Source organism: Chelonia mydas, chromosome 7 (genome assembly GCF_015237465.2).
Source record: "Chelonia mydas isolate rCheMyd1 chromosome 7, rCheMyd1.pri.v2, whole genome shotgun sequence".
NCBI lineage: Eukaryota > Metazoa > Chordata > Testudines > Cheloniidae > Chelonia > Chelonia mydas.
Window position 1 is genome coordinate 18,400,996 of NC_057853.1, and position 20,096 is coordinate 18,421,091.

Genomic DNA, 20,096 nt, shown 5'->3' on the forward strand with positions numbered 1-20,096 from the left:
AGCACAGAACACCAGGGTTGTAACCAATAGGACTTTATTCCATTTTTATTGAAACCAAAAAACACCTGAGGTACAGTACACAAAAGTGTCTAAAAAAGAAATAGTTTAAAATTAATAGCTTTGAAGATTTGGGAAATTTTTAAATAAGAACTTTCAACCAAATGTAAAGGCAAATTGTAAAGCGATAATACCTTTGTACACTTCACTGCTACTTTCCATATGAAGGTAGTTTCTGTGTGGTCCTTCGTCTTACCCCCAAGTTGTTTTCACTAGGTATCAGGATTGGATTCTCTTTTGGTGAAGGACTCTGGCAAGTCTTTAGGGTACTTGAGTGGGGAGAGCACAGCTCAAGCTGAAAGCTCTCCCAGCCCTCCTCTGAAGAAGGGGATGTTGAGCCTTGGTCAGAGGCTCCTTTCCACCAGGAGAGCCACAGCTCAAGTTTCAGTACTTATCTGTGATGTCCTCAATTGAGTTAGCCAAAGTCCTCCAGCAAAAAGAACAAGTCAGACCCTGATCATGTAGAGGAAGGGAGGTTCTGATTACACATCAGAAAGGAACTGCACAGGGCACAATATTTTGCTCTACAGTTCATCTTCAATTTCAGAAAACTGACATTAAGGCTGATGATCAATACTGCGTTTGTAGCTTTTACCATTAACGGTTACAGGATGTTCATCAGATTTTCATATATCTAGAAGGGTCATATAAATCATGTTAAGTGATTAATCTCCTTGCGTTGCAACTAGTGTGCTATTAAATCCATCTGTCATTGTTCGTTCTGCTGACCCTCTGTAATAGCAGACACTGCTCCTTGGCCCTTATTGACATCGCTGATGCACACCCACAGTCCGTCTACTGATTCCTTCCATAAAGTGACCTGAAAACAGATCAGGAAGGAGAAGTATTAGCCTTAGTAAAATACCAGTACTCTTCCCCTCCCCTCTTTTGGAGTTCACTGTACACCACATGGTCTTTCCCCACCATTGTTCATTTCATACACTTTTTAAAAACGCCTCTGCATATTGCTGATTCCAGTCATCTCTTGATATGATCACACCTAATGATAAAAGGTTCTTCATAATGCTCTCAACCCAGACAATGACTGACATCCTAATTTCATAAGTTCTGACGGTTATAACTGCACAAGGAAGGGATGGTATGTTAATATCCTACATAAGACACTAACTGAAGTTTTATTCCACCTGCCATCAAACAATACTGGACCACAATTCTAATTATACTGCATCCCACAGAATGTTGCATTTCCATACCCCAGAAAGCACTGCAGTTTGTCAGTCCTAAGTAGTTGAACAGGAGTTTGGCCTTTCTGATGAAGAGAACAGGAAAGGTAATGTACAAGAAATAGGTAGCACTAGAATACTTAAAACACCTCACTAAGATTCACGTGTGACTGGTAATGTGAAAAATGAAACCTAATACAAGAGACTGAATTCCCAGATCAAGGTAGTCCTCTCTGTGTGATGCTACTGCTGACCATCTCAGTTAAGTCAGGGTTGCTGGTTAACTGACCAGCAGAATCTGGACAGTGCAATTCTCTCCAGAATAAATTCTAACTAACTACACCCCTACTCAAAGTGAATGTGCACTGGAAGGATTGTATTTTTCAAAATACTCCAAAAAAATTTAGCTCTCTAGTGTTTTAAAAATCAGATGTTTAACTCTCTCACTGAAAAAGAGAATCTTATTTTCAAATTGCCTTTAAAGTATTTTGTTAAGAGAATTGGCTTGTACATCCACTAGAGACAAGAATGAAGAAAGCCCTTCATGCTGGACTGGAGCCTACACCAGAAGTCATGTTCTTGATATGGCTCAACTGAGAATTTGGAAAAGCACCTAACAGTTCAGCGCTTAAGTTAGCATTGTGCTCCATCAGTTAGCTCTACTGAGAAGAGCCACATGCAAAGTTCAAGCCACAGCACTCACTTTGTTGTCTCCTCCTGACACAGCAAGAATGTTTGCAGTAATAGACCAGCTAACGTGCCACACTACATCATTGAACTTGTGCAGCAATTTTGGTGACCATGAATTTCCAGAGGCATCGTCACAAGTCCAGATGAACACTCTGCCATCCTGAGAAAAAGCAAAACAAGTCTGTAGAACCAATGGTGGCATATTGCAATACTGAAACAAGATTATCTGGGCTTTATAGCTGCACTCTGCTCACTTCAAAAAGCAGCAACAACATAATCTGTAAGATAGTCATTTTATGTGCAATTGTTTAAAAACACCATGACAACAGTTCTGGACAGGTTTGGTTTTTCTAAGAGGTCTAAATGAAAAATGCAGAAACATTAAAGTGCCGTTCAGGTCAGAAAAGTAGCTATATAGATATTGACATATCCCTCCTCAAGAGATCTGCTCTCTGAGCATTCTGGGTCACATCAGCTGAATTTTCTGCCATAAATATGTTCTTGTTACTTTTTATTCTGCCAGTCTTACAAAGCCAACACAGCCACACAAGAGCGAGCTAGTTCTCTGGCACATACAGCAATGGAACTGTTCAATAAATACCAATTGGAGAATCTTTATTACTGCTGAGGCTATAGGAACCTGAAAGGAGGACTGGACCCTCAAATCTCAGGTTGTTTGCAGGGCTAGCAATTAGGGAAAAAATATTTTTATTTGTGAAATGGGCAAGTTAGATCCCAAGTCATTAAGAGCTTTTCAGCTTAGAACCACACTTCATAATGGGACTCCTGTACCCACTTTTCCTTTCTCTATCAAATGGCTGTCTTTGCTGCACTGATCTACTCCTTCACTCTCGTCAAATATTACGTCTGTTAAGCATCCGAGCTCAAACTCTGTAGAGATTTCTTAAGGGAAGTAGTGGAAGCCTAGGACAGCTAAGTACAGATGGGGCACAACATCCTAGAACAATGGATTGGCATGATGACTGGTTAGAGATGAAAAAGCTGTATTATCTCTCCTACTTGATTACCTTTCATACAGCACAGCAATCTTGAAGTGGGGGGCATTGTCAGAGCCAGCATGTTTCTCACGGATGAGAGTCTTACCTGTGAACAGCTGGCAATGGTACTTGTTGGCAAACCTATGGAGGGAGCCCAGGCTACATCTCGGACCCAGTCACTGTGAGCCTCCAGCTTCTGTTCTTCCTTCCACTGGCCATCTTCCTCTCTGAAGAGATTGTAAGACATATTCATGCAAAGAAAGGAGCAGCAGCAACAACCCCTCCCATTTTGGAAGGTATTAGTCTGTAATGTATTCAATACTCCTGAGAGGGTGTCGGATTTATCCATAATGCTGGCAACAGACATCCCCTTCTTCTCCCCCTCAGTGTAACACAGGCCTGACTTGAAGGGACAGTTGCTCTAGGGACGAGAATTCAGTTTCCATGGTCTGTACACCTCTTGGCTCAAGAGAGTTGGAATTATATTCCAACAACTTCGGGCACAGCCCAGTTCAAAGTATATTTCCTTCTCAAAATATAAAGTGAAGCAGGATTGTGTTGAGTTTTAACCACCATAATAAATGCAATAGGATGCAAAAGTCATGGAACTGTTAAGAGAAAAGCTTTTAAAGCATGGAAGGCAACATGGAATTACTTAAAACGTTATATGAGATACCAACGATGGCATATAAAGGTTATTTGGGAGATCAGCAAAGAAACTGTTCCCTTTTACAGGAAGAGGAAAGAAACAAAGTCTCTAATTCAGACAGTGGGGATGCTTACTTCCAAATCTTGATGAGGTTGTCACAGCCACCCGATGCAAATCTTTTGATGTAATTTGGTTTTTGGCCAGATGGCTGGTCTATAAGGCTTCCTGGTACAACTGCAGGGGCCCAGCTAACAGCATTACAGCCGATCTGTGCAAGAACAGAATTTCACTGTTAGATTTCTTACTCTTTAAAGATGCTGGGGTTACGAGAGATACTATCTCTACCTTCCATACTGCTCCAGGGCAGCAAGCATCCAGGGATGACTCCTGAACCTACGTTTCCTACACAATGCTGTATTGAGATCTGATGAGCAAGCAGACCAGATATGGTCTAGTCTCAACACAACACAACAGCACAACCATTACTGAGGAGGGCAGAGAGGGGGAGGGGAAAAAAAAAGTTAAGTGGACAAAAACTACACCTTTCACATGCAAGTGGCTACATAAATCAACTTCTGTTTTTACTAAGACAAGGTAAAGCTGCACAGTGCTGCAGCATTGAATGACTATTGTTAAAGGCAGCATTTGAGGTCACAGGGCAGACCTGGCACTGCAGTCATCTCTCATTTCCATTCTGTTTTACTGTCCACAATGTACAACAGCTTCCCACTTATATTTTACTTTTAACAAAAACTCTGTCATGTTTCATCTTGGGAAACCTCCTCTCCTCACCAAGTGTGTGTCACTTCACTGTTCTCTGTCTTGACTTAGACTGTAAGCCCTTTGGGGCAGCAACAATATGCCTACAGAGCAACGTGCATGTTCACGGAGCTATAGAAATACACTTACAGTATGCGCATTGCTGATCTTTTTGATTTCCCACTGCCCATCGCCTGTGTAGCTCAACAATGAAATGGCCCCATCAGAGCTCCCGCAGGCCAGGATCAAGCCATAGTCATGTGGTGCCCAGCAGACGGAATTCACTGTCAGAAACATATTGAAGATTGGATTACTCTCTGGTGACTGACTAGTATGACACTTTGGAAGCCACAAGTAAGGCACTAATATGAAGTAAGTTACCTTTTTAATCAGCTTAGGGGTCCTTATTGAAGATAATAAAATACCTGCAGCATTTTTAAGAATAGCTTGAAATCCTGAGTTTCTTCTGTGACAGCTGAGACCCCCAAAACAGAGCCAGGAACTGAGTTATAGGCATCAACATCAGATTCAGAGGAAAAACGAACAGCTATTTTGCTTTAAACCATATTCATTTGTGCCAGGTGAGTACTTAATGGGAGCACAGCATACTACTGTGCATAATTATGGTCTTCAGGTTCCAAAACCCTGTTCCTTCCTACCAGGAATGGGAGTGATGCAGAGACTGTGTTCAGTGTTGGCAGAGAAGAGTACTTGAGAGATTCTGGCCAGCACACAACTAGTGTGACCCCTTGCCACAAACTTCTTGTGATGATCCCTAGGGGGAGGTGATGGATGTATGCACAGAGACCTCTTCAGCCAAAAATGCCCCCAACACCACAAAATGCACTAATTTGTAGTTTTTGTAAGTCTACAGTCATATTCTGTTAAAGAATTGGAATCTTAAACCTTCAGTGCAGGCTTCAGTCAGGCTCAGCCCTAGAAGCAAGTACCTCATGCTATCCAACAGCAGCTCAGTTGGCCCAATAAAGAGAGACGTACACACCAAAGACCTGATACAGCAGTCCTTACTCAAGCTAAGCTGACAATACATGAAGCAGCAGGATGGGGCGCCTACATCTTTTTCACTCTTCCTCAGGAGGCTGAGCACAGCAACCCAGGGTCTTGTGGGGGTTTGTTTTTTTTTAAAAAGGGAGACCGATGATCCAGAAAGGCCTGCCACTCTCACAGAACAGCCTCTTTATAAAAAAAGCAGCACTGTAAACCAACCCCACCTACTCTGAAAGCATTCCCGCTATAGTGACCATATACCAATCTGTTTGTAGCGTGCTGTATTATACCCATCTAGCATGATATGCCTGTAAGCTTGTTCAGTTAGGTATCCATTGTTGTGACACATTTCATAGCATACAATGCCCTTCATATGATGTTCATGTTATATATAATGAACTATCAAGCCCGAGATTGGCCACATAGGGAAGGAAGCACTATACTGTAGAACTCTTCTCCATGCCAGTTTAAGATGGTATTTTATGAAATGGTCCTTTTTCCCCCTTATTTCATAAAAATGACATTAAAATTTTAAACCCCAGTCACCTTCCAACACCCAAGACTGTCAAACATACACATTGTTATATGACAGATGAACAAAAAGATTAAGATACAACTTGATCTCCTCTGCCCATTTACACGGTTAGAACACTCCACGTACCCGAGGAGTCATGCCCAGTGTACTCATATGTCTTTTCCCAAGTGCCATTTTCTTCCTTCCAGACAATAACTTTCCTGTCGTAGGAACACGAGGCCAGAATATTTCCATACATGGGATGAGCCCAGGCAACTTGCCACACAGGACCTTCGTGGCTATAAGAAACAAACAACATTAGTTGGGAAAGATAAGGAAAGCATGGCATTTGAAGAGGAGAAACCCCTTTCAATCTTGCCTGTTTCACAGCAGGCAAATTGCAAAGCAATTTCCCCCCCCCTCAAATAATGACCACCAGACACTTTTGTAGTGTCAAGATGAAAGTGGGAGAGCAATGAAGGGTGCAACTTGGATGCATTGGTTAAGATAAAATCCCAAATATTCATTCACACACTAGCTACTAAGAGTGCATATTTATTTCTAGAATACCAGAGATGTCAAGGTTGAAAAGCATCAAGTTATTTTTAACTTGCTTGCTTTCTCCACTCACAGTAATACAAGGAAAGTTTAAAGACAGCCAGCCAGAGTAACTACTTCCCAGGAGGAATCTATAGTGCACACTGCATAGTGCAGGTGTGAATTATTATGCACATCATTTAAAAAAAAAAAAAAAACGCACCTGTAGAATAAATATAAAATTAGAAAATTAAAAAGTTAACTTAAGTCTGGTTAAAGAAATATGTGTTGTAAAGAAAGGCCTAACTAGCAAGTAAAAGAAAGAGCATGAAAGAAATTAAAGGCCAGAAGCAATGAAGTACAGAGGATGTCTGATGCAATAAGACAAACAGAACCTGTCCTAAAAGCCAACACAGATCTTCTCACCCCACATGCCAATGTTAGTTCAAAAATTAGGGCCTGTGTGACCCCAGGTGCAAAGGAGAAAAACAAAACAAAAACCTGTTTGTCAGCGGTAGAGAGGAAAGGCTGTAAATCTTCTCTGGATTAAGACTAGAAAATAAGGGTGAACTGTCTCAAATTGTTTTTTTTAGCTGAAGTCAGTAATTGGCAGTGACACCTCTTGTTTGTTAAAGGGTATAAAAAGTAAACTCAAAGCGTTCCATTACTAATACCTGCCTGACCATGCTGGAGCCAACCAATATGGGTCTAAGTCCCACTGGGTTTAACCCATTTGTAAGAATTTTGATCAAATGCTTATAAATGTTTTGTTACTGTTTGGATGTGGTAAGTTGCTTATTATTTACACTTTTTAGGCATGTTTGGAGCAACTATATAAATACCATTTGGTCTTTTGATTTAATAAAGGAATTTATAGTTCATTAGTGTTGTGATAATATCCTGCATAAATAATAATAATGATTCCAATATCATCCCACCAGACATTGTCATGCCAATAATCCATTGATTAGTTACATGAGATTATTTTTCATTTAATGTACTCACCCTCTCAGGTCAGCTATGAGGATCTGCCCTCCATTCCTTACATCAAAGATTTTTACAGATCTGTCAGAGGAGCAGGTTGCTAATCGAGTACCATAATAATCCATCTGAGCATCATGCTGGAAGGTAACAGAGACTTCCATTAACATCTGCATACTCTTGCTGCATTAATAAATATTATGGATTTTATGCTTTAAAAGTAGCTGTAACAATTGTGAACTGTTTACCAAGTCAGAGCAGTAGGATAAAAAGCTTATAAATGATCTTATTCATATAAATCATTTCATTTCCCAGAGATATTTTCTTATTTTCTCAAAAGAGTTAGCTATTAAAATACAGATATTAAAAGTATTTTACACTTCTCTATGACTTGGGTATATCATTCCACTATAGTAAAAAGTAGTAGTGTCTAGTAGTTATAGCAAGAGACAGGAAGCTGGTACTCTGGGGTTCACTCTCTGCCACTGACTCTCTAGCCCTGCGCAAGTTGCTTAATTTTATTTATTTCAGCTTTCCTCTTTGTAAAATAAAAAAATACTGACCTACCTCACCTGTGTACCCAGAGGCTTCATTAATCAATGTTTGTAAGTCATTTTGAGATCCTTCCATATAAAGCACCAAAGAAGTACAGAGTTATCGAGAAAAGGCCCTTGTATTTTCAGTGGAAGACTCACATTCTGAAGTGCCATTATACTCCCTATCTAAGTAGGCATGTACACATTAATCCTCCTCAATTTCATTCTTCCAACTTCTCTAAGCAACAGCCTACGTTCTTAGGGTTGGGGGTTTTTTTTTGTTTCACAGCAGCAGGTCCCAGACATTACAATGAGAGCTCTAAATTGTTTCTCCTTCCTCAACCAGCTCAACTTCCCTAGCCATCACCAAATGAAATAGGCTTAACAGCTTTCAAGGCTTTTGCTTTTTTCCATCCAAAGCTGTAACACATCCCCTTACCTCTACTACATGTTCACTCAAGCTGTCACTAGGAGGTGCCTTAAGGATAACCTCATTGAAGTAATTGGGATTGCACAGGTAACTGGGAGCAGAATTTTCCCCACTACTACACTTAAAAAAACAAAATTAAAACAGTTTTGCTTTACTGAAGAAAAAAGCCCTCAGTTTTTATTTTAAAAACTAAAATACTTACAATCATGTCCTCATGAGAGGTGTCCACAGTGTTAATTACTGACACCTGCGTGGGGAAAAATAATTTATATTTAGTGCAAATGCCAACCTGGAGACAGAAACTAACATAGTTTAACCAGAGGCAAATTTATATTAAAATACCTAGGTAAGATGTAATCACCTATGCTTCACTAAGGATATAACCCATTTCCATTCAATAAGAACTTCATTTCAGGTCAATCTTAGTTTATCTTTACAAATGTTGTTGTTAAGGTGGAAAAAGTACAAATAGGCATGCTTTGTTCTGGGTTTTGGTAAGTGAATTTGGCACTGACTTGGCCCTCCACGGAGAATGAAGTCCTCTCTTTTATTTATGAAAAAGAGTGAAAGCCCAGGCTCTGGCAATGCAATCCTCCACACAGTACCCTACCAATATTTTTAGCCTCTGTCCTGGAAGAACCACATCTAGAGAAGGAAGGACAGCTTGATCTCCCTGACTAGTCTTTGCTGAGGCTGTCAACAAATGTGTGTCAGTGCAAAGAGACTGGAAACTGGACTGAAACCTAACTCATTTCACAGGACCCACCTGAACAGCCATCAGCTCCTAGTTATTTCAGCTCCTTAGCCAGACTGGACTTGATGAAGCAATGCAGAAGTAAAGGATTGTATCCATCAATCCCTTGAACTGTTCAGTCCCTCTAGTAAACTTTTTGGGGATGAAGGACAAGAGGATACCCTCACCAGACATTCAGAATGCAGAACTTCCCCACATTCTGACTTCATTCACCTGGCACTGCTCACTTCAGAATACCAACGAATCCTGTTTGGTTGGCAAGGTCAGCCTTTTTGCATCTATTCTGCATCTTGCTAACAGTCCTTTTGTAAGAAGGCAACAAGACCACTAGGCAGCAGCTAAAATAAGGGGCCGGAGCTCCAGAGTTTTTACTCCAGTTCAGGCAAACAGGCTACAAAGAAGTCACTTCACCTCTCTGTACCTCACCTGTAAACTACAGTTCTCCAGTCTGTGAAACAGGGTTAATGATACCAAACACCCCCAGGGTGTAAAGCGCTATAGAAGGACGTGTCTACACTTACAGTGCTGAACCAGTGCAGCTGCTGCATTTCAGTGAAGACATGACTACGCCAACAGGAGAGCTGCTACTGTCGGCATAGTTAATCCACCTAAGCGAAAGGCAGGAGCTATGTCAATGGGAGAAGCCCTCCTGCCGGCATAGCAGGGTCTACAATGGGGGTTAGGTCAGTATAACTACGTCACTCAGAGGTGTGGATTTTCCACACCTTTGAGCGACGTGGTTATAGCAACATAAGCTGGTAATGCCGATCAAGTCTTAGGTATATAGCAGGCATGTATCACATGTCAAAGCCCAATGTGGCTGTTAAAGCTTATGTATCTTCCAAGGAGGCACTGTAGCTTGTGGAACAGCCACGAGCAGCAGCCCCTGGGGCTACACTTCTGCTGCCTCTTCAAACAAGAGATTTATCTTCTCTATCCTACACTCTGCTCCCGCGATGTTTCTGATTTGCTACCATCACACAACAGGGTAAACGGGTATAAGGGGGCAGGGGAACTACTGAACCGGAGCTGCTGGGGCATGGAGACATCACCCGGCCAGGGCCCTGCAGGTGGGAGCTCTCGAGCCTACGGCTGACGAGGAAGCGAGGGGCCCGTCCTCACTTCGGGCCAGTGTGAAAGCGGGGGAGACACCCCCCGCCAGTGGCCGGGGGGGAGGCGAGAAGGGCCCGCCCGTGGGAAGCCCAGGGCAGGCAGGGGGCCCAGGATGGACCTGATCGGCCCGCGCAGATACAGGGAGGTCGAGGCCCTGGGGCACTGTCTCCCTCCCGGTGGAAATCAGCCGCTCGCGGGAACCTTACCATGGCGGCGGCGCTAACGCTGCTCTGGCTGCGGGCTAGGCCGGGCCGGGCTCCTGCGGCTGCAGCCGGCGGTTCTCAGACGTGGCAGCTCCCGGTCCGGCGATGAAGCCACCCCGGTCGGGAACATGAGCCCCACGCTCTTCTTCCCGTCACGCCAAGGTTCCGCCTGCCGCTCAGGCCCAGCTCGCCCACACGCCCCGCTCAGTGCGGTCACTCACCCCCGCGGGATGCGCTTCCTTACCCACTGCCAGCTCTCAGGCCCTGCTGCGCTCAAAACCTGTCCTGCTGCCTTGCCCTCGCAGCTCAGTGCCGCCTGCGGGCAGGCGTAGCTCCTCCAGCGCCAGTTGCTCTCTAGCCTGTGGGGAGCATACCACTCTCCAGTATTAAGTTAATGACACCAAGGGAGGGGGCAAAAAGAAAAGGAGGACTTGTGGCACCTTAGAGACGAGCCAATTTATTTGAGCATAAGCTTTCGTGAGCTACGGCTCACTTCATCGAGGGGGAATCTCATTCATTCCTAAAACAGCCCACGCAGTGACCCCAAACTTCCCAGGGGGCCAAATAGCAACTCCTGCTAGATTTCCCATTTTGCCTTTAAAACGGACCAGCCACCTCAGGCAGCTGCCCCTTTTCCCAGATTAAAGGGCTTGCCTATTACATTACCCAGACACAGAAGCCAAAAACCAGACAGGTGGCAGCCCTACCACAGGGAGTTGTTCCTGATTAACTCCAGCTGTGGACACTGAGTCTGGAATAAAAATGCCTCCTTCCTGTTTAGCTGAACCATAGAACAGTTAATCAGGAACAATTTAACACACTGGCAAGCCCTAAACTGCTTGTTTTGCTGTCCTATTCCCATTAACTCAATGTCTTGGAGAGAGCAGCACCAGTGGGTTAGAGCTGGTATGAACTAACAGGTGAGTTACAGTGCACAGGGTCCAGCCATACTGCTCAAGATAGGCCAAAATCTCAACTGAAACAGCCTCAAACTTATTGGAAGTTCACATCTGGCTAAAAACATAGGGATTTGGAACTCATCTTTATAATCAGCTGAACCAAAACCCCAGCTCCAAATATTTTTAACATTTGGCCAGCATCCACTAGCCTCTCTAATAGGGTTACCAACTTTCTACTCCCACAAAACCAAACACCCTTGACCCGCCCCTCCTCAGAGGCCCTACCCCTTCTCTAAGGCCCCTCTCCCCACTCACTCCATCACCCCCTCTCTCTGTCACTCGCTGTCCCCACCCTCACTCACTTGCTCATTTTCACCTGGCTGGCTCAGGGGGCTGGAGTGTGAGAGGGAGTGAGGGTCTGGCTGGGAGTGAGGGCTCTGGAGTGGAGCCAGGGATGATGAGTTTGGGGTGTAAGAGGGGGCTGAGGGGTGGACCGAGGGGTTTGGAGTATGGGAGGGGGCTCCGGGCTCAGGCAGGGGATTGGGAGGAGATATGGGCTCTGGGTGTGAGTTCTGGGGTGGGGCCAGAAATGAGGGGTTCAGGGTGCAGGAGGGGGCTCTGGGAAGGGGCAGAGGGTTGGGGTGGGGGGGGGTGAGGATACCAGCTGGGGGTTTGGGCTTTGGGGTGGGGCTGGGATGAGGGGGTTGGGGTGCAGGAGGGTGCTCTGGGCTGGGACTGAGGGTTTTGGAGGGCGGGAACGGGATCAGAGCTGGGGCTTGGGGTGTGGAGGGGGCTCCAGCTGGGGGTATGGGCTCTGGGGTGGGCATGAGGGGTTTGGGATGCAGGAGGGTGCTCTGTGCTGGGATTGAGGGGTTTGGAGGGCAGAAGGGAGATCAGGGCTGGGGCAGAGGTTGGGGCCCAGGAAGGGGTCAGGGGTGCAGGCTCCAGGAGGCCCATACCTCAAGCAGCTCCCAGAAGCAGCCGGCATGTACCCCCTTCTGGTTCCTACATGGAGGCGCTGCCCTGTCTGCAGGTGCTGCCCCCACAGCTCCCATTGGCTGCGGTTTCTGGCCAATGGGAGCTGCGAGGGCAGTGGCAGTGTGCAGTGCTCCCTGGCTGCCCCTACAAGTAGGAGCGAGAGGGGGGGACATGCCGGCTGCTTCCCAGGAGCTGCATAGTGTGAAGGCTAGTAGGGAGCCTGCCAGCCCCACTGTGCGGAGCTGCCAACCAGACAGTCATCGGCCTGGTCAGCAGTGCTGACCGGAGCCATCAGGATCCCTTTTGAACCGGGTGTTTTGGTCGAAAACCAGACACCTGGTCAGTGGTCACCCTATTCTCTACTACTGGTTGAAAGTCATGAGTATAACTAGACCCTTAACTCCCAATTTTTTAAATAACTGTTGAAAGTTTCTTCCAGTTGTTAGGACACCATAGTTAGCATCTGAAAGGCTAGCTTCTCAAAATTGCTGTCTGTAAGGCTCCAATTGCTTCTCAAAATTGCTACCTGTAAGGCCCCAGTTCTGCAATGAGCTTCCATGCAGCTGCTCAGAGCTTACAGGAGGAAAAGTCTCCTGGATTCTAAATAAACTTGAAATCTGCTGGTTCTTAAAACAGAGTTTTACCCTTTTGCATCTCAAACCAATCAATAATTGGGATTTCTGTGACTATTGTGTGCAGAATAATTGCAAATGTGAAACCCTAGATGGTCACAGATTGTCATGCTATAATAACTAAATTTTTAATCCTGATCCTTACTCTCAAAGGACTCAGAGCACTGCAATAACAAGAAGGGGGTCAATAATATATAATAAAATCACTTCCCTCCTATAATAAAATATGATGTTACTGGGCATCTAACACCAAAAATATATATATGGAAGAAGAAATAAATGTGGAGGCAAATAGCGGTCATAACAGAAATCCTTTTGTAGGGGAGGGGGAATGTTTTGAGTTATCAGTTAAAAGGAGGGAAGGTCTCTGACGGATGTGAAGGGGTAAGATGCAACTTAAGATACAACAGCGGGACCTTAAGATGATGTTTGCAGAATAGTCCTTGCCCCTAGGAGACAGTGCAGTCTAGGGGAGAGACCAATAGACTGGGAGTTAGGCACTTCTAATCCTGGTATTCGCACTGATCAACTTGGGGAATTTGGGTAAATCATTTAATGTTTCTCTGTCTCAATTTCTCCATGTGTAAAGTGTTGAGAATTATACTTATTTTCCTTTGTAAAGTGCTTTCGGATCTTCAGATGAAAAATGCTATCTAAGAGCTTATATTGTACCCCACGAGCTGTAAAAGCCAAAAAGACCCATTTACATTAATCTGCAGCCCTGCAGGGAAAGTGTAACATGATTGTAAATTGCTGAAAGCAGTGCTCCTTTATTCTGGACAACTTATTAGTGAAGAAGATGATCTATTAGGAGGTAATTAGAGGAACTGAGCAGTGCATCAAGGCCACCTCAGTGTGCTTTGCAAAGGCAATCTTCTCATCATGTACTCCCATCCCCAGGGCTAAAATCACTGTCTGTGCAGTGCTCTGAGACCAGCAAAACAACAGATTGGAAAAGTGAACCTGAGTCTGTTGTGTTTTTTGTGTGTTTGTACAATGCCTAGCACAGGGGTGAGGCCCTGGTCCATAACTGGAATCCCTAGGCATTATCACAATACAAATAAACAATAGTTATGTAGCATGTAGACTTAGAAAAGGCACAGATAACTTTGTCTAAGCTACTAACAACACCTGAGATTATAAGTGAAAAATTTTAAACTAACTTTTTTTCCCCATTAATTTTATTTACTTTTTGCATTTCACTCAGTTTGGACAATGAAAACTACTTGCTGGTTTCTCTTTCTGGTTCTCATGCAATAACACAGTGTTTGGGTTTGTCCAAGGTTTAAATCCAAACTAAAAGCTTTTAACATTTTCGTGAAATGAAGACAAATGTTTTTATTGAAATTTTTGTTTGTAAAGAAAACCTACATTTGGGCCTAAAATGACCTGACACGAGGCTTTAATAGTTATAGCATTAGCATTTATAAAGCTCCAAAGCTTGTCTGAGGTTGTTAATGCTGTTTTTAAATTATTTATTTGTTGCTAAGCCTGAAAGAAGGAAGGATGGTTTTGTGGATAAGGCCTGGGATCTTATGGGTTTAATTCCCATGTTTGCCATAGACTTCCCTTGTGACTTTGGCTAAGTAATTTTGTGCCTCAATTCCACATCTGTAAAATGGAAATAATAATATTTCTTTGCATCCTTGACTGTGTTGTCTTTATAGAATGTGAGCTCTTTGGGGCCAGAACTGTCTTAGTGTAAGTAAAGTAAGTAGCATCCTGGGACCTCTAAGTGATTCTAGAATATAATAAGAAACAATCTCCTTATGAAAACTTAAATAGATTATAGTATTTTGCTAGTGTGACAGCCACCAGCTTGGCCAACCACTAGGCACCTCCAGAGCTAAATGCAAAAGCTGCCACAGCTTCAGCTAAAGAGTCAGGTTCTGTGGGTTGTAACAGACTCATATCCTCTGCGAATTGGGCACCAAGAGGGCTGTGTAATGCACATGGACCAGTAGGTTACAAAGGCCTGGTCTACATTACGAGTTTATGTCAGATTTAGCAGCATTAAATCCGAATTAACCCTGCACCCGTCCACACAACGAAGCCATTTTTTCGACATAAAGGGCTCTTAAAACCGATTTCTGTACTCCTCCCCAACGAGGGGATTAGCGCTGAAATCAACATCGCCGTTTCGAATTAGGGTTAGTGTGGACACAATTCGAAGGTATTGGCCTCTGGGAGCCATAGACTGGCATAGGAAGAAATTCCTATAAAAATAGACTCTAAAAAGTAAGAACTTTGGGGTCTGATTCTGCAAACCAACTTCCAGGAGCATCATATGAGCATCTGACAAGGCCCTGCTCCCTCCTCATGTCCAGGCCACCTGGCCAGTGGCTTGGCATGAGCAACTCTAAGGCTGGTAACTATGATAACAACTTTGCAGAACCTGTGTGTGTATGAATGAATGTGTGAATAAATATGAGATTGAATGGAATGTTATAGCTATAACTAACTGCTTACTATGATAACAACCTTGCAGAACCTGTGTGTGTGTGTGTGTATGTATAGGAATGAATGTGTGGATAAAGATGAGATTGAATGGAATGTTACAGCTGTAACTAACTGCTTACTATGATTCTTTCTGTATTCACAATAAATGTGGTATTTTGCCTTTTTCCCTTTAATAAGATCCTGCTGGTTTTTATTTTATTGGTACAACATTTTGGTGGAGAATTGCGAAAGGGGGAATATTGGTAAAAAACCTCAGTTATTGTAAATATTGGTGTGCACACCGCCAGCTCTAGTGAGCTAGGCATTTCTATTAGGTTAACCAGACCTGCTGGCCTCCGAGAAGGTAGCAGGGGACCTGTTGGCCTCCGAGAAGGTAACAGGAAAAACAGATTAAACCAGACCTGCTGGCCTCCGAGAAGGTAGCAGGGGACCTGTTGGCCTCCGAGAAGGTAACAGGAAAAACAGATTAAACCAGACCTGCTGGCCTCCGAGAAGGTAGCAGGGGACCTGCTGGCCTCCGAGAAGGTAGCAGGAAAAACAGATTAAACCAGACCTGCTGGCCTCCGAGAAGGTAGCAGGGGACCTGCTGGCCTCCGAGAAGGTAGCAGGAAAAACAGATTAAACCAGACCTGCTGGCCTCCGAGAAGGTAGCAGGGAGAAACAGGTTAACCGGACCTGCTGGCCTCCAAGAAGGTAGCAGGGAGAAACAGGTTAACCAGACCTGCTGGCCTCCGAGAAGGTAGCAGGGAAGAAAAAGCATAGATTAAGCACTGAATAAAATCAGGAGTGATAGAAAAATTAAAAATTTGTTAGAATGTTAAAGAAAAAACAGGGTAAAGCAGGTATGGAGGGAGGAATGAAACCGGAGGGAGCTCCAGCCTCCGCTTTCATTAGAGAAATTACACCTTTCAAACAAGTCCTCCAAAGATATGGACATAATCCATGGACTGAACAAGTCCTTGTAGATGTCTGTACTATATCAGACCTAGAGGATAGATTGGCTCAATACATCCTCATGTACAAACCTTCTAGTGCTGCCAAACGAGACGCAGCAGCTATTTGGCTATTATGGGAGGCATGTAATAACAGTTACCTCCGCCTAACTACCTGTAAAGAAAATAAAATTTCTCTGCAGGAAAAACTAACCCAATTGGAAAAAGGGATAGAGAATTGGAAAGTGGTGGCAATAAACTCACAAAGCCAGATGGAAATAATAAAAGAGGCACTGCAGGAATACAAAAGTAAAGAGAGATTCCTGACAGAGCAAACTACCGCATTTAAACAAATAGAAAAAGAAAACCAAGCCCTAATTAAAGAGAATCAGGTCCTACAAGGGATGGTTAAAAAGCTAACATTAGAACAAGGCAGAACCCCGGTAAACCACAGTCGTTGTGAATCTATTATCAAACAGCTTAAATTGAAATTGGGCTTTGCCACCCGTCAAATTGCGGCTGTTAGCTCAGGAGAATGGGACCCTGCCGACCTTAATCTAAAATCAGATTGCGGGGGGGAAGCCTGGGATCACTGGGATCCCCAAGGAATTTGGGAGAAAGATATTTTGGACGACCTAAAGGAAAGTCCTTCAGCCTCAGTGGCTGCTTTAGAACGGCGCACCATTACTACCCCCAGGGCGGACGCTGAGGGAGGGGGTAATGAACAAATCACAACTATCCCGGTGTCAGCAGCAGACCTAAAAGCAATGGCGGACCACCTAGGTACACTAAATAGGGAATCCTTTTCCCGGTGGTGTACCGATGCCTTCCTATTAGCCGGGAGGGAGAGATTAACCACTACAGAGATCTACCGGCTTATGGGGATATGCGCAGCTCCAGAAATAAGAGCCACACTGGACCGCATTAGGGTAGAAGAAGCTACCAATGAATTATCCCTAATGGCGATTTTCGGGGAACAAATAGGCAGGAGAAATTTTATAGCCCAAGCTGTGGCTTCAGCCCAGGGTCCCAATGAAGACCCAGAAAACTATCTTACTCGATGGGCATTAATGCAGGTGATGGCCGGTCTAGTAACCGTGGCTGGCATTGCCAATTTATATACCTTACCATTCCCCATCTCCTCCCTAAGAGATTGTGCCGCGTCACTACTACCATATTATTCAGGGAAACTGGCTGTTTGGCAGGATGGCCATCCTGCTACTTTAGAAGAATTAAGGGGGATGGTGCAGCAAATTACCACACATGCAGGACCAAAACCTAACATAAAAAAAGAAAGAGTGGCATATGTAGCTGCCATGGAGCCAACAGTCACCTATTCAAATGAAAGTGGGGAAAAGGGAATTTTAGCACCCCGTGGAGGTTCCTGGAGAGGGAGGTCTCGAGGACGGGGAAATTATCATGCAGGAGGGAGGTTATATCCAGAAACACACAGAGCTCGAATAACTGAGGAGAATAGACCATCTCAGGGATGCCCCGATAAGCTCGATCCAGATATGCGTCGAATGATGTGGAGATTGTTAATGCAGCTGGGAGGGGATCGGGAAAAATGGGACAAGGCTCCTATGGCTGATATCATGAGGGAAATCCTAAGACTGCAAAGCCAGCAGAGGAGGGTATCTGGGGTAACCACCCCAAGCGCTCCTCCGATGGATTTGCCTCCTCCCCCTGCAGAGGATCAAGAATACTTCTAGGGAAGCCCGCTGAGTGTAGAATCCCCACCTGGTATAGGAGCACAGCAGTGGAGATTCATAGGAAAGTTAACATGGGATCCAGGAGGAAGACCCCACATATACATTCAGCAGGGAGACCAAGCTCCTACCCTAGCCCTAATTGATACCGGAGCCTCAGTCTCCTTAATTAAGGCAACCCCCCACAATGGCAGGAAGGGGCAGGAGGTAATCCTGCAGTCATTTCAGGGGAAACCCAGTATGGGACAAGAATGGACACAAGTCCCTTTTACAGTACAAGGTTTCCCGTCCTCAGTGCAATGCTATAGCACAACTGGGAACTTAATTCAAACAAAATACATGACTAACGATGTAATTCTAGGAACGGACTGGTTGTTTAAAAACAATATCCTAATCGATTTACCCCGGAGTGCCCTGTGGAGGCTGGAAGCTCTCCCCCCTTTTTTATCAAAAGAGAGCCAAAACAACGTGGTTTCCAAAAGAGGAGACCGATCAATTGCAGCCCTCACTGCCCAACAGAAAGAGGAGTGGCGTGCAAAGTTTCCCGTGGTCTGGACCCAGAAGAAAACAGATTGTGGTAAAATCAATGCTTGTGTCAAAATTATAGGGGAACTAATACCGCCCCAGAAACAATACAGGTACCCCAAAGAAGCTGAAGCACAATTGATCCAGATCATCAAGGACCTGGAAGAACAGGGGGTTATCAGGAAAACTAACTCTCCCTTTAACTCCCCTGTGTGGCCAGTCATAAAGGCAGACTGGGATCCACCCGACCAATTCAAAGGATGAAGAAAGCTGATGAGCACCTGACAGCCGTCCTGGAGCAGTCATGACTAACAATATGACAAAGCAAATTCCATGGACTGGCATAGGAAGAAATTCCTATAAAAATGGATACTAAGGACTGAGAACTTTGAGTCTCCAGTTCTGCCACTACCCTTCAGGAGCATCGGATGCGCATCTGACACGGACTCGGCTCCACTCTCGTGTACAGGTTACCTGGCCAGTACCCTGTCACGAGCAACCTCTAGGCTGGTAACTATAAACCCCTATGCAGAACTGGTATGAATGAATGAATGAATGAATGAATATATATATATATATATATATATAGTTAAGCAAGGAATAAGTAACGATAGGACAGTGTGAGTTTTATATTTCTTTATTATATTTACAATAAATGTGGCATTTTGCCTTTCCCCTCTAATAAGATCCTGCTGGTTTTTATTTTATTGGTACAACATTTTGGTGTAACACTATCCCACAGTGCACTGTTGTGACCGCTCTGGACAGCACTCTGAACTCAGATGCACTGGCCAGGTGTACAGGAAAAGCCCCGGGACCTTTTGAATTTCATTTCCTGTTTGGCCAGGCGAGCTCATCAGCACAGGTGACCATGCAGTCCCAGAATCGAAAAAGAGCTCCAGCATGGACCGAACGGGAGGTACTGGATCTGATCGCTGTATGGGGAGAGGAATCCGTGCTATATGGGGAGAGGAATCCGTGCTATCAGAACTATGTTCCAAAAGACGAAATGCCAAAACATTTAAAAAAATCTCAGAGGCCATGAGGGACAGAGGCTACATCAGGGACGCAACACACTGCTGCATGAAACTTAAGGAGCTCAGACAAGCATACCAGAAAACCAAAGAATCAAACAGACGCTCCGGGACAGAGCCCCAGACGTGCCGCTTCTATGCTGAGCTGCATGCAATTCTAGGGGGGGCCGCCACCACTACCCCACCCCTGTCCGTGGACTCCGAGGATGGGATACTCTCCGCCATGGCTGAGGATTTTGCAGATGGGGAAGATGAGGAGGAGGACGAGCTTGGGGAGAGCACACAGCACACAGTTTTCCCCGACAGCCAGGATCTTTTTATCACCCTGACTGAAATACCCTCCCAACCCAACGAAGCCGGAGAAGGGACATCTGCTGAGTGTACCTTTTAAAATATAATACATGTTATAAAAGCAAGCTTTTTTTAATGATTAAGTAGCCCTGAGGACTTGGGATGTATTCGTGGCCAGTACTGCTACTGGAAAAGTCTGTTAACGTGTCTGGGGATGGAGTGG

At 44.5% G+C, this 20,096-nt stretch overlaps 1 protein-coding gene across 5 annotated transcripts; it reads right to left on the reverse strand.

The window, feature by feature from the left end:
- Positions 1 to 17: 17 nt before the first annotated feature.
- On the reverse strand, positions 18 to 12,414 carry SEC13 (SEC13 homolog, nuclear pore and COPII coat complex component). 5 transcript variants are annotated; one of them, XM_043551675.1, is made up of 10 exons: positions 12,272 to 12,414; positions 10,417 to 10,772; positions 8,546 to 8,590; positions 7,402 to 7,517; positions 6,007 to 6,158; positions 4,488 to 4,621; positions 3,713 to 3,846; positions 3,036 to 3,156; positions 1,945 to 2,091; positions 18 to 877 (listed from the first exon to the last, which is right to left on the reverse strand). In XM_043551675.1, the coding sequence occupies exons 2-10, from the start codon at positions 10,417 to 10,419 to the stop codon at positions 767 to 769; spliced, it is 963 nt and encodes a 320-aa protein (XP_043407610.1). In that variant the 5' UTR covers positions 10,420 to 10,772; positions 12,272 to 12,414; the 3' UTR covers positions 18 to 766. The 5 variants fall into 5 exon arrangements, with proteins under 5 accessions (XP_043407610.1, XP_007060002.1, XP_043407609.1 ...); XM_007059940.4 differs by lacking the exon at positions 12,272 to 12,414 and having other exon boundaries at positions 10,417 to 10,901; XM_043551674.1 differs by lacking the exons at positions 10,417 to 10,772; positions 12,272 to 12,414 and adding an exon at positions 9,110 to 10,400.
- Between the last annotated feature and the right edge of the window lie 7,682 nt (positions 12,415 to 20,096).

Excerpts from the sequence above, each read along its gene's own strand:
- SEC13 (XM_043551673.1), bottom strand. Across the intron at positions 4,622-6,006 it reads CACTGGGCATGACTCCTCGG|TGAATTCCGTCTGCTGGGCA; the intron begins GTACGTGGAGTG and ends TGTTTCTGACAG. Across the intron at positions 878-1,944 it reads TGTCAGGAGGAGACAACAAA|GTCACTTTATGGAAGGAATC; the intron begins GTGAGTGCTGTG and ends ATCTGTTTTCAG.